The 14,797-nt window shown below is 45.5% G+C and overlaps 1 protein-coding gene and 2 pseudogenes across 1 annotated transcript in view; 1 reads left to right on the forward strand and 2 right to left on the reverse strand.

Annotated features, from left to right (window-relative positions):
• Positions 1–14,797, reverse strand: part of SLC7A9 (solute carrier family 7 member 9) — a 40,696-nt gene that overhangs the window by 24,892 nt on the left and 1,007 nt on the right. The window contains exons 2-8 of the mRNA XM_063109931.1: positions 13,235–13,382; positions 12,707–12,949; positions 12,106–12,231; positions 11,740–11,839; positions 10,754–10,798; positions 10,132–10,255; positions 9,225–9,328 (exon numbers count right to left, since the gene is read on the reverse strand). Coding sequence (XP_062966001.1) covers positions 9,225–9,328; positions 10,132–10,255; positions 10,754–10,798; positions 11,740–11,839; positions 12,106–12,231; positions 12,707–12,949; positions 13,235–13,382 — 890 coding nt within the window. The remainder of the gene's footprint in view (positions 1–9,224; positions 9,329–10,131; positions 10,256–10,753; positions 10,799–11,739; positions 11,840–12,105; positions 12,232–12,706; positions 12,950–13,234; positions 13,383–14,797) is intronic.
• Positions 3,069–3,753, reverse strand: LOC134386863 (oligoribonuclease, mitochondrial-like; annotated as a pseudogene).
• On the forward strand, positions 3,762–7,142 carry LOC134389546 (carboxypeptidase B-like; annotated as a pseudogene).

Genomic DNA, 14,797 nt, shown 5'->3' on the forward strand with positions numbered 1-14,797 from the left:
GGCACGGCTCCAGCACTCCCAGGAATCTTCTTTTATGCCGGCCTGAAACCTCGAATCCTGAATAGGGCAGCTGGCCACCTTCAGCGTGGCCCCAGCCTCCGGGGTCCTGGCAGCTTCAACAGCAGCCCCGGTGCCGTGTTCCCTATTTAGAGACTTGCTTTTGCAGCTAAGAAACAGTTCTTTTCCTGCTCCATACTTCAAAGCTGTTGCCTGTAAATGAGGCCGCCTCTCCTGCCAAGGGTAAAGTGGCGGTCAGCCCCCACGACTGGCCACCAGCAGCGGTCCTCCCTTAAGAGACGGCAAGAGGAAGGTCCACAAGTTTCCTGGCTGCCTAAGGCCCAGTGGCCGCCTTTTCCACCTCAGCTACTCCGCGCCAACTGCCGCAGCCACCACCATCTTAGGATCCTCGAATCCAACAACACATTAAAAAGATCCCAGGGATGCAAGGATGATTCAACATATGCAAATCAATAAATGTGATAATCACATCAACAGAATAAAAGGAAAAAGCCATATTATCCTTTCAATAGATGCAGAAAAAGCATTTGATAAAATTCAACACTGCTTCATAATAAAAACAATCAACGAAGTAGGTATAGAAGGAATGTAATTCAACACAATAAAGGAATAAAGGCCATATATGACAAACCCACAGCTAACATCATACTGAATGGATCTGGAACAAAACAAAGATGCCCACTTTTCCCATTCTTTTTCAACACGTACTGTAAGTTCTAGCCAGCACAATAATGTAAGAGAAAGCAATAAAGGGCAGTCTCTTATGATCCTTTGTATTTCTGTGGTAAATTGGAAAGGAGGAAGTGAACTATACCTATTTGCAGATGACATGATCATATACATAGACAACCCTAAACACTCCACCAAAAAATTACTAGAACTAATAAATTAATTCAATATAGTGGCAGGATATAAAATCAGCACACAAAAATCAATAGCCTTCCTATACAGCAATAATGAAATAGCTGAAGAAGAAATCAAGGAAGTAATCCCAATCACAATAACTACCCCAAAATGAAATACCTAGGAGTAAATTTAACCGAGGAGGTTAAAGACCTCTCTAATGAAAATTATAAAACATTGGTGAAAAAAAATTAAGAGGACACAAATAAATGGAAAGATATCCCATGATCATGGGTTGGAAAACTTAACATCAAAAAATGGTCCATATTACTCAAAGCACATTCAACGCAATTCTATCAGAATACCAATGACATTCTTCACAGAAACAGAAAAACCGATCTTAAAATTTCTGTGGAACCACAGAAGACCCCCATATAGCTAAAGCAATCTTGAACAAAAAGAACAAAGTTGGAGGCATCACACTTCCTGACTTCAAAGTATACTATAAAGCTATAGTAGCCAAAACAGCATGGTACTGGCATAAAAATAGACAAATAGACCAATGGAACAGAAGCAAGAGCCCAGAAATAAGCCCATGCTCTTAGAGCCAACTGATTTTCAACAAAGGTGCCAAGATACAGTGGGGAAAGGATAACCTCTTCAATAAATAGTGCTGGAGAAACTGGATATCCACATACAGATCCCTATCTCTCACCATACACAAAAATGAACTCAAAATGGAGCAAAGATACCAGCCAGCCGCCAAAACAAAACAAACAACAACAAAAATGGAGCAAAGACCTAAATTTAAGACCTCAAACTATGAAATTACTAGAAGAAAACACAGGTCAAATGCTACATGAAATGAGAGTTGGCGGCACTTTTTTGAGCAATACTACACAGGCACAGGCAACTAAAGCAAAAATACACAAATAGGACTACATCAAACTAAAAAGTTTCTGCACAGCAAGGAACACTATCAATAAAGTGGAGAGACAGCCTACAGAATGGGAGAAAGTGTTTGCAAAGTACACAAACAAGGGTATAATATCTAGAATACATAAGGAACTCAAACGACAGCAAAATAAATAAATAAATAAATAAATAACCTAAATAAAAAATAGGCAAAGAACCTGAATAGACATTTCTCAAGAGAAGACATACAAATGGCCAACAAGCACATGAAAAATGCTCAAAATCACTAATCATCAGGGAAATGCAAATTAAAACCACAATAAGATATGATCTCATTCCAGTTAGAATGGCTATTATCAACAAGACAGAAAATAACAAATCCTGCCAAGGATGCAGAGAAAAGGGAACACTTCCACATTGTTGGTAGGAATGTAAATTAGTACAACCATATGGGAAACAGCATGGGGGTTCCTCAGAGAACTAAAGATAGATGCACCTTACAACCCAGCTCAGAGAACTAAAGATAGATGCACCTTACGACCCAGCTATCCTACTATTGGGTATATACCCAAAGGAAATGAAATCAATATATCGAAAATACACCTGCAGTCCCATGTTCATTAAAATACTATTCACAATAGCCAAGAGATGGAATCAACCTAAATGCCCATCAATGGATGAACGGATTAAAGAACTGTGTGGTAAATATACACAATGGAATACTATTTGGCTATAAAAAGAAAGATATTGCATCATTTGCAGCAACATGGATAGAACTGAAAAGTATGTTAAGTGAAGTAAGTCAGGCACAGAAAGACAAATACAACATGATCTCTCTCACATATGGAATCTTAAAAAAAAGCTGTTCTCATAGAAGTAGAGAGTAGAATAATGGTTACCAGAGGTGGGGGGTGGGGGGTGGGAGGGGATGGGGCAGGGCAGGAGGATAAGTGGTGGGCTAATGGACACAAAACTATGCTATCTACCCTAAGTGAATCATTGTGCAGGATATGCACAGGGTTTTTTTGTTTTGTTTTTAAACAAAAGAGATGGTCTAAAAGCAAATGCAGGTATTTATCAAGGGATGGATGTGAGCTGGTACTTACAAAGGAGCTGCTGTGTCATAATGGAAACAGCATATTAGGAGAAAAAGAGTATTTTAGGGGCTATCTGCTTGAGTGATCTGGAGATACTGATCTGACAGAAGGTGCTCTCTGCCAAGCAGTTGGCGTGAAAAATGTCACCAGAAGTTGCTACCAGAGAACTATGTAGTGGCAGCATGAGAACTGGCATCAACTCACAGTCTTATTTTCATCGTTTTCTATAATTTTCCTCTTCTTTTTTTTTCTTGAAGATATTTCAGTAAAACTGAAGTACTTTGATGATTTTGCTAATGTCATCAAGTACCCTGGGAGAAGCAGCCTTCTTCAAATTCAGATTCTTCTGGGTACCACAGCTGCACAATTCTTTAATGGTATTCACAATTAGTCTATAATGAAGATGTTTCATGAACTGGTGCGTGTGTTTGTCAAGAAACTTATCTGCATGAACTGAATTTCCTGCAAATGGACAGAGCCTCGGAGGAGTCTGTTGTCCTACAAAGGACAGAAATTCATACTCTGACTGCTGCAATGTAATTGTACTCTCTTTCACTGCTTTGGTAAGACAAGACTTCCCACGATACGCCTTACACCAATCTGACATGTTGTCCAGCAACTCTTCTAGCTGTTTTATAATCTGGTTAGGACCTTCAGCCAAAATATTAAGATCAGAGTCAGTTATCAGACAGGCCATCTCAATCCGGTCCTTCTCAATGTCTAATCCTGTCATCTCCAGGTCTATCCAGACCATCCACTGAGCCATGCTCTCCCCTGCTGCCATGGCTGCACCACCTTCATGGACACCCCACATTCCGAACTGCCCACGACTCCCACCCACACCTCCTGACAGCCTGGGGCCCTGGGAGCCTCCTAGCATCACCCGGCATGAGCCACTGCAGCCCCGGCCTTGCAGCAGGTGCTGGCACAGGTGTGATCAGATATGCATGTATTGAAACAACACACTGTACCCCACAAAAAAGTACAAGTAAATGTTAAAATTTAAAAAAGAGAGAAAGCAGACTAGTGGTTGCCTAGGGCTGGTGGTGGAAGCAGGGATTAACTGTAATTGGGAATGAGGGAACTTTTGGGGGTGATAAAAATGTTCAAGAGTTGGATTGTGATGTTTGCATAGCTTTATAAGTTTGCTTAAATAATTGAGTTGTACAATTACAAAGGGTGAGTTTTATAGTACTTGTATCTCAATAGAGCTGTTAAAATTGTGTTTGTTGGGCTGGCCCCGTGGCTCACTCGGGAGAGCGTGGCGCTGGTAGCGCCGAAGCCGTGGGTTCGGATCCTATATAGGGATGGCCGATGCGCTCACTGGCTGAGAGTGGTGCAGATGACACCATGCTGAGGGTTGCAATCCCCTTACCACTCAAAAAAAAAAAATTGTGTTTGTTGTTACCCACATTCTCCAACAACAACAAAAAATTGTGTTTGTATATACTAGCAATGAACACTAGAAACTAAAAAGGTTTTAATTTTTCAAAAATATCATTTATAATAGCATAAAAAATATTAAACACTTTGGAATAAATTTGACAAAAGATGTGCAAGATCTGTATACTGAAAAATACTGAAAAAACATTTTTGAAAAATTAAAGAGACCTAAATAAATGGATAGTTCATGCCCATTGATTGGAAAATTCAATACTTTTAAGATGCAGTCCTTCCTTCCCAAATTGGTCTATAGATTCAATTCCTGATAAAAGTCCCCAAAAGCTTTTTTATAGAAAATTACAAGCTGATTCTAATATTCATATAGAAGTGGGGAAACTGGCTATCCACATGCAGAAGAATGAAATTAGACCCTTATCTCACCCTTTATATAAGAATCTGTAGAATGTTAGAAATCTTGATTCTTGTTTGATTTTTAGAATAGGGTTTTTAGGTAATGCAGGTATGGGACAAAATTCCTCAGTTAAGAGACAATGGTCTACAGTTAGCAGGCAATAACAGCCCATCTAATCAATTCTAATCACTGCTTAGCTATGGGATTGTATACTTTAATGATTTTAGAGCTAACAGGTGGTTGACATACCAATCCTGTTAAGAGATTTTAAAGAATTGCTGTAGGGAAAAATGTGAAAAAATGTTTGCTAAGGACAAGCTGTTTGTTGGTGGAAACTTTAGACAATTGTACTTAGATTTAATTGTAAGAATGCAGCTCTTGCTTAAGTCATTTAAGGAGAAGTTATAATCTGGATTAGGTAATGATCACAATTTGATCAATTTAGCTTTTCACAAATTGTACTTTGGAATGTCACATTGTTAATTTTAATGATGTTTCTAGTTTCCATTGTTTAAGCTATACTTAGCCATAGATAACTTTTGTCACACTGCCCATGTCTTTGTGTTCTTTTTAAATGATTGAATCAACTGATTTTTCTTGTGAAACTTCCTTGTCTTTACAATGAAAACCAGAAGCCAACTTTGAATCGGGGCTGCACCCAGTTTTCTCCTAACACAGGAGTTGCTGAGGTGCAGTCCCTTTGGGCTTCTCATTGCATTCATGTTGCTTTGAGTCATCTTTTTTTTGCGTCTCTGTTACACAGCAAGAAGTGTAACAAGAATCAACTCAAAATGGATTAAAGACTTAACTGTAAGACCTGGAATGATAAAATTACTAAATGAAAACATGGGGGGAAAGCTACATGATACTGGTTTGGGCATTGATTTCTTGCATATGACCCCAAAAGCACAGGCAACAAAAGCAAAAACAGACAAACGGGACTGCATCAAACTAATAAGCTTCTGCACAGTAAACAACAGAATGAAGAGACAGCCCAAAGATTAGGAGAAAATATTTGCAAACCATACATCAGAAAAGGGGCCCATATCCAAAATATATAAGGAACTCTTTCTCTCTGTTCCACCATCTGCCATGTCCCCTGCATCTGCCATGAGACCCCTGCATCACTGTCACCACCACCAAGGCCTTCACCAGATGTGTTCCCTGGACTGTGGACTCCCCAGCCTCCAAAACTGTGTTGAGAGAGATACACATTCAGACTGTATACAGCTATGAAGGCAACAATGCCATTAATCAAAATCTGATAGTGCCTATTTGCAATCAGAAAAAGCAAACAAAGAACACTGGATTATAAAAGCAGTGAAAAGTGTTCTGTGTCAGTGTTAAAGATGAAAATGACATCAACTTAATCCATGAGTTGGCCAGCACCACCCAGATTAACTTCTGGAAAGCACATTCTGCCTCACAAATCAACTCTCACAGTACAGTTGACTTCCGTGTTAAAGCAGAAGATACTGTCACTGTGGAGGACTTCCTGGAGTAGAAGGAACTACAGTATGAGGTACTGAAAAGTTACCTGAAAGATGTGCTGGAGGCTCAATTTCTTGCCTGGTCCATGTGACTGGACACAGTTATGAGAAGTACAACTGGGAAACGATAGAAGCTTTGGACTCAACAAGTTGCCCCAGACCTCATCTCCTGCGGTGTCTTTGAAACCATGTTTGCAGGATGCACTATGTACCTCCTCAAGGTTGGCAAAGCTGACCAAATAAGCCTGCCATTTTCATGGAATGTGGTTCCCATGCCAGAAAGTTGATTTCTCCCGCATTTTGCCAGTGGCTTTGTGAGAGAAGCTGTTCCCACATATGGATGTGAAATCCACATGACAGAGCTTCTTGATAAGTTAGCTTTTATGTCCTGCCTGTACTCAATGTTGATGGGTACATCTACACCTGGACCAGGAACTGAATGTGGAGAAAGACCTGCTCCACCCATACCAAAACTACCTGCACTGGCACAGACACTAACAGAAATTTTGATGCTGGTTGGTGCAAAATTGGAGCCTTTCAAAAGCCCTGTGATGACACTTACTGTGGACCTGCTGCAGAGTCTGAAAGGGAGACCAAGGCCCTGGCTGATTTCATCCACGACAACCTCTCTCCCATCAAGGCATACTTGACAATCCATTCATACTCCCAGATGATGCTCTACCCTTACTCCTATGACTATAGACTCACTGAGAACAACGCTGAGCTGGGTGCCCTGGCTAAAGCTACTGTGAAAGAGCTTACCTCACTGCACAGCACCAGTTATACAAATTGCCCAGGAGCCGCAACAGTCTCTGTCCTGCTGCTGGGGGCTCTGACAACTGGGCTCATGACCAAGGAATCAAATATTCCTTCACCTTTGAACTCCAGGATAAAGATAAATATGGCTTTATGCTCCCAGAATTCCAGCCCCTGGCAACCTGTGAGGAGAGAATACTCTCAGTCAAGCACATTGCCAACTACTGACACATCTGTACTTGTCAGAAATGCTGCAAGCCTTATTTCAAAATCCTCACTTTTCATTTCTTTTCCATTCTGGATTCTTATTTTTCTTTGCCTGGATGTTTTACAGATCCCAATCTTTCTTTTAAGCTTCTGAGTCTGTTAAACTACTTGTATCTTTTAATATTGATCATAATAAAAGTGAATCATTACAACTGGAAAAAATTAAAAATTTAAAATATTTGTATGTATAAGGAACTCAGACTACTCAATAATGACAAAACAAATAACCTTATTGAAAAAATGGGTAAAGGACCTGAATAGATACTTCTCAAAAGAAAACATACACAAGACTAACAAATACAAGAAAAAAATGCTCACATCACTAATCATCAGGGGTGATAATGCAAATAAAAACCATAGTGAGATACCTTCCCACACCTGTTAGAATGGCTATTATCAAAAACATGAAAGATAAGTGTTAGAGAGGATGTGGAGAAAAGGGAACCCTTGTACAGTGTTGGTGGGAATGTCAGTGAGTACATCCACTTTGGAAAGCAGTATAGAGGTTCCTCAAAAAACTAAAAATACAATTACTGCATGATCCAGCAATCCCACTCCTGGGCATATATCCAAAAGAATTGAAATCAGTATGTCAAAGAGCTATCTTACACTACCATGTTTGTTACAGCATTATTCACAATAGCCAAGATAGGGAAACAACCTAAATTGCCATCAGCAGACGAACGGATGAAGAAAGTGTGGTGTATGAGTATATCCACAATGGGATACTATTCAGCCTTTTAAAAGAATGAAATTCTGTCATTTGCAATAACGTGGATGAATCCAGAGGACAGTATTCTAAGTAAAATAAGCCAGGCATGGAAAGACAAATATTACATCATCTCACTTATATGTGGAACCTAAAAATTCTAACTCATAGAAGAGAGAATAGAATGGTGGTTACCAGAAGCTGAAGGGGTAAAGGGGTTATGTGGGGAAAGGGAAATGTTGATCAAAGGGTTTCAGACAGAATGAATAAGTTCTGGTGATCTATTGCACAGCAAGGTTACCTAAGTTAATAAAGCGTCTTTCAAAATTGCTGAAAGGGCTGACCAGTTATCTCAGTTGGTTAGTGTGTGGTGTTATAACACCAAGGACAAGGGTTTGGATCCCCTTACTGGCCAGCTGCCAAAAGGAAAAAAAAAAAAAAAAAAAAAAAGGAAAGAAAAAAGAAATATATCTATTTAGAACACTGGACAACTTGGCAAAGACATGTATTCAAAGATGTTCACTGGCCACCCCCAAACCATGAGGGAGGGTTTTTTGTTTTTGTTTTTTCTTTTAATTTTATTTTGTCGATATACATTGTGGCTGATTATTGTTGCCCATCACCAAAACCTCCCTCCCTCCACCATGAGGGTGGGTTTGAGAAGCTATGCTGCGTCATGCAGTGGGACACAGCACAGCCATTCAGTCTCCAGACCAGTTCGGTCTAGACAACTGGCAAACTACACCTGTTTGTGTAAAGAAAATGTTATTGGAACAAACCATGACTCTTTACTTTTGTGTCACAAAAGCAGAATTGAGTAGTTGTGACCGAAATTTATATGGCCTGCGAGCCTAAAATATTTACTGTCTGGCCCTTTATGGGAAAGTTTGCCAATTCCAGGTCTAGTTTATGTATATGTGAGGATTAATAGGAGAAGATGTTCAGGAAATACCATCAGGTGAAAAAAACACAAGGTGAAGAGTACCACGCGTGAGCCAGTGCCTCATCTGCCCTGCGTCTCTTCCCTTTGCCTTGTGCTGAGGTTGGCAGCACCTTCCCCCACTTTGGAACCTAGGGCCCCACTGAAGTGGCAGAGCCCAGACTGCAGGCAGCCCCGTCCGATCCCAGTGTGCACGCCGGTCCCCGCCTTTCTTACCAGTTTGCCGTGCGGGTTCAAGCCACCTCCCTTCTCTGGACTTCAGCTTTCCTACTTGTGCCATGAAGGGTTTAACCTGGCAGAGTCCTAAGGATTTTAGGCACTTGTCTTCCTCAAGGGTGAATGGGCTTCGCCACCCCCTGCCCACCCCGGGAGTGAGTGGCTGGGCATCCCCTACCTGCCCGCCGTAAAGCAGGTCCCATTAGCAGCACCGATGGTAGAAAACGCCACAAAAAGTGGAACGACCCAAGTGGCTGGATAGAGAACGCGGTCCCCAAATGTCTGGTGAGAAAAGCGAGATGAATCCTGGGGGTCTTTCATGGCCTCCAAGAACTGTTGGTTCAGAAAAAGCTCCTGTGCCCTCCTGGAGGAGCCAGGCCCCCGCCTGCCTCACCGGGCGCAGCCTCCGTGACTCCTCTGCGGGAGGGCACTGGGGACCGCTCGTGCAGGCACAGCTCTGCCTGTCTTCTCCTGAGCATCTCAGGGTCTTTTGGTGATAACAAAGCTCTCACCCACCACTCCCTGTGTAATCCTTAGTCATTCCAGTGTCCCGTGACACCTGGCCCCTCACTTCCTTGACTCCCTCACTCGGAATGGCCTTGTCCTTCCACTCAGTAGCCTCATCGCTGACCAGAACTGCATCTGCTCCGTCGTCCTCCCAGCCCCATCCCCCCGTCGTGTTTCTAGGTCACTTCCCGTCACACCCACCTCTTCCGTGTCTCTCTCGCCACCACCTCGCATCCTCACTTCTCTCCTCGCTCAGCTCGGACTCCACAGTCCATTTTCATGTTTACCTCCTTCAGCTCCCTTGCTCTCACCCCCTCTCCTTTTGTCTGTCCGAACCCCTGCCCCGGTGGAATCCAGCCCTGCCCTCCAGCCTCGTGCTGCGCCTGCGCCCGGGCGGCTGGTGGGTCTCGATTCCAGGCCTCTCACTCCAGCTGGGTCTCGGCGGTGCCCTGCTCTGTCCACTCTCCCGGTCCCCGAGGTACTTCCCTCCTTCCCCCACCTCAGCTGCAGCATTGATACCTTGTCTGATCCCTGCCCACACAGCACACCCCCTCCAGCAGAGACGCCTGGACACTCACCACAGCCACTGCCTGGGACTGCAGGAGCTCGGTTGTGGTCATCACCGTGAAGTAGGAAACATTCATGAGGATGTAGCACACTGTCACCAGAGAGATCCCAATGACAATGGCCAGGGGCAGGTTTCTGGGAGGAGCAGTGACACAGGGTCAGACTAGCATCCCGTGGGAGACTCGTGAGATTGTCGTTTTCATCAGTCCTTCCTTCCCCCCTCCCTGGCCAGCCTTCCACTTACTCCCCATGGTGGGCTGGGGTCACAGATGACCTTGCTGAGGCCTACCCAGGCAGGGGACTTATGGTACAGCAGAGTCCAGCAGGGATGTGAGATATTTTCAAATGAGAATTCTCCTCTCAGACTCCAGGGCAATAAAATTTAATTGTTTACAAAGCAAAATAAGCCAGAGATAAAGGAGGTTGGAGTTCTTCCTTCTGCTACGTATGTAAGCACTCCACTGCCCACAACAAAACCAAGCTCTAATGAGTGTATAATGAGCTTATAAGAAAACAGTCACTGTCCAGGAGTGGGTGATGGGATAACGGAAGGAAGCAGCTCCACTTTTTGTCTGGGAAAAGAGAGATGTGCTCGCCTTCCTGCTGTCTTCTGCCCTGACTCAGCTCTCTTACCTGTAAGGGTTTCTGAGTTCTTCTGTGATGTAATTGAGTTGATTCCTGGAGAAAGAAAAGTGACACGAGTGACATAAACTTGACTTCGTTTGCTGCGATTGTGAAATACACATGATAAATGCTGGCCTCACTTAAGATTCTCCACCGTAGAGAAAATTTTCCTAAAGGAAATCCCAGGGCAATTTCTTTCCAGGAAGGCCCTGGTGATGGTGGGGCCTGGAGTCCTACCAAAACCTATACACTGACCAGCTGGTCAAGTCTTTGCCCACCATGGGAGTCACGTGGATTTTCAAGAATAATTGGAAATAGTGAGTCCCCAAGTGCTTTGAGAAAATGGAATATCCTTTGTCTGAAAAGGGAATGAAACCTACAAAACCTTTCCAGGAGGGAAAGACCAGCATTGTGGATGGCCATTCCTCTTCCTCAGAGGACGTAAACAGAATCCCATCAACTAAACCTAGTGCTTTCCAGGTTTAAATGGAAGTGCTGTTGAGTATGTTTTGCCTTGTCAAGTGCTTGGGGCAGCCTGGCTGTCCCTGTGTTGGCTGAGCCTGTATCTGCCTGGTGAGGGTTCTGCACAGGGTCCAACACTGCCTTAGCACAGGGTGCTCTCAGGAACTGGAGCCACAGCCAGGACTGGGACAGGGGCAGGTGTCTCGGAGTCCGTGGGGTCCGAGAGGAATAGATGGGAGAGTGATTGGGTGTTCCACAAAAGGTAAATTGGAAGGTGAATCTTGGGGTCACACTAAACCCCAGAAAGGAGAAGTCAAAGTAGCCTAAAGAGGGGGTTGGCCATTTGGCCAGTTGGCTCAGTTGGTTAGAGCATGGTGTTGATAACACCAAGGTCCAGGGCTTGATCCCTGTAATGGCCAGCCACCAAAAAAAAAATAAATAAATAAAATAATAATAATAATAAAATAAATAAAAAATAAAGTAGCCTAAAGAAACCCCACAACCAGACATAGGACATCTTAGGAGAGCCTTACCATCCATCGTACGCCCAGAGTCCATTGTAAAATGCCAGACTGATAGTTCCCACAGATACTTTTGTGCTCTCAAAAGAATTTTCAAAATTCCTTGTATTTCCTGTAATTAAGGTAGACGGTGAACAGTGGGTGTCAGCTGACCACATTTCTACTTTGCACTCATCTCTACGTGAGAGAAGTGTATGACTCATGACCTCAGGCTATTAAACCAACTCTGAAAAGTCGGGAAGCTAAAGATCCTTTCTGCCAAGTTCCTGCCATGCTTCCTTAGAGACATGCTCACGGGGAAAGGCCACTCCAGGTGAGAAGGAGGCACAGTGTGTGCTTCTCGCAGGGTGCCCCCCCCCTGCATCCTGTGTAGGTCACCTTGAGCCAGGAGGATGAGTCCACTGATGATGATGATGGCCACGATCACCAGCTTGGCCGCCGTGAAGACATTCTGGAGGTAGCTGCCTAGCCGCACGCTCAGTGCATTCACGGTTGTGATGAACACTGGAAAGGGTCAGACATGATGTTCTGTGTGTATGGTTTTCAGCAAGGCCCTGGAAAGTCTCCTTTCTGTTCTTACATTCCCCTCCTCCCCCTGCCATGCCATTTATCTCCTGAGTGCTGAGAGGGCAGATCCGAACAAGGGAGTTTAAGGACCTTTCAAATACACCTCATGCTGACCTTTGAGATCAGCAGGGGCTGCCTCAGAAGGCAAGGGAGAAGTGGCTAGGTCCTGAGCCAAGAGCCTCAGTCTGCCATGGCCCCTCCCTGCATCCCCAGACAGGTCCAGGTGTGGCTTGGCAGGTGACACCTGCAGGGAAGGCAGAGGCCAATGCCAGACCCTGCCCCACCTCACACCAGAGCCTCCAGGCCTTGGTCTCTTTTGAGTCATGGAGGAGCCCAAGCCAGAGTCTCCCTGACATCATCTTTGCCAGGTCTTTTTTGACCCCTGCTTGGGGTTTCAAGCTTGGGTACTCACGGATGGCAGTGGCAGCCAGGCATTTAATGACAATGTCAGGAGGTTGGCAGCCTGAGTAGAAGGGTGCAGAAACATACGTGGAAAAGCTGAGGCAGATGATGGCAAAGGATGCAGGCTTCATGACTATCAGGCTGGTCCAGGAAAAGAGGTAGGCGGGAATAGGGCCAAAGGCCTCCATCAGGTAAGGGTACTCGCCCCCCGACTTGGGGATCATCGTGCCAAGCTCTGCAAAGCATAGAGCACCTGGAACACAAAGGAGGCTCCTCATCCCTCAGGCTCCTTGTAAGGCATGGCCCCAGAACAAGGGACCCTTCCTCCCCTCTGGGGGCTGTGCTTACAGGGACCCACCATGGTCTTCTCTCCCAGGACAGCCCTGAGTTCTGCCATCAGACATTTAGCCACAGCTCGATTTGCACTTATTTGCCACACATGCATGGAAAGGGAGCCCAGCAGTGGCAGATAGTGCTTGCATAGCTTGTGCCCCGCATATTCAACAGGGAGAGGTCGCCAGGGAGCAGCATCTGTTACCCAGTGTTGCAAGAATCCCACAGGCTGCCCATATGATGAGACAGGGCCCCACAGCTTCCGCGTTGCTGAGCACAGACTTGGGGGAGATGAAGATCCCAGAGCCGATGATTGTGCCCACGATGATGGAGATGCTGCTGAGCAGGCCCAACTTGGATGGGGAGGAAGGAAGGGAGGGTTAATGCGGCCACCAGGACCCAGCTCGGAGGGCAAGACATGAGCTCCTAGTGCCTGCTCGGTATGGCCAGTGCAGCCCTAACCGAACCCCCTGTCCAGGCACTTTTGCCCTATGCTGTTGCAGTGATAACATGAAGGCACTGTTCCCAGGGCTTTGTCTGTACAGGCCCATGAGTAGGGTATACCAGATCACCCCCATTTTATAAGGAGGAAACTGAGGCACGGCAAGGTTAAGTTACAACCAGAGGGGTAGACCTGGCTCTGGTTCCATTCTCCTAACCACAGCCCTCACTGCCCTCAACGGAAAGGCTGAGTTAGCAAACAGATCACCAGCAAGGCAGGCCCTCGGGATTCGCCTCTCAGCTGAGCAGAAAGGCAGGCACTCCACCCCAGCAAAGGTGCGGCCAGCCTTGGCATCCCGGGTGGAGGGGCCATGTGGGGTGAGCAGTGGGGCCCCCAGGGGCTGAAACATTTGGGGGCTGAGAACTCTCTTTGATGCCACTTTCTAGGGTGTAAGATTTTTAAGAACAAAACCCGGCCCAGGTATACACAGGATGATCACATTCCTATGAAGTTCAAGAACAGGAAAAACTAACCCACAGTGATAGAAATTCAGGGCTGGGGGCTCTGCCTGGAAAGGGGCAAGAGGGAGCTTTTTTGGATGATACATTTGTCAAAGCTCATCAGACTGAGCACTGTGCCTTTCACTGTATGTAAATTTTACACCAATACAGAGCATGAAGTGAACAATGTCTGCCTTTGCTTGTCTGGGCTGGGGCTGTACTCAGAATTAGATCCCAGAGGATGAGTAAGATCCCAGCTGCAGGCTGGCTGCCCAGGGGACTCAGCACACACTGGTGGAGTCCCTGGGGAGCAGTGCCAGCCTCCATTCCAGCCTCAGGGCCAGGGAGCCTCCCAGGCTGGGGCGGGGGCAGTCTGAGCTTTCCTTCTCTCCTCGGTCCTCCTCAGGGCTGACGGTGTGGCTCACTGACATCTGGGCCCCTCCAGAGTCCCTCCCGCTGAGGGACCGCCTGGTTCTGATTCAGACAAGGTCTGCATTCATCCCGAAGCTGCTTGAGTTTAGAACATGCCTGGGGTTTGCTCAGCTGTGCTCTGTGTGGCTGAAGGGCCACCAGGGTTCCAAGAGGACATCGCTGGAGTCAGGCCTGAGACCAGCAGAGAGGAAGGGTGTTGCTGCCCATCACCTGACTCCCAGGGACCCACGATCGCAGGCCAATACATGGTCAGGCCCCAAAGCCTCAGTGCCATCCCTCCTCTGTGCCCCCTGTGGCCCCAGCCAGACCTCAGCCCCCTCATGCTGTCCTTGAAGCCATCCTGAGCTCTCTGTGGACCCTGCTTGTCTCCTCCTATGAGCCTGAAGCCCTGGGA

This window comes from Cynocephalus volans, chromosome 10 (assembly GCF_027409185.1).
Source record: "Cynocephalus volans isolate mCynVol1 chromosome 10, mCynVol1.pri, whole genome shotgun sequence".
NCBI classification, from domain to species: domain Eukaryota; kingdom Metazoa; phylum Chordata; class Mammalia; order Dermoptera; family Cynocephalidae; genus Cynocephalus; species Cynocephalus volans.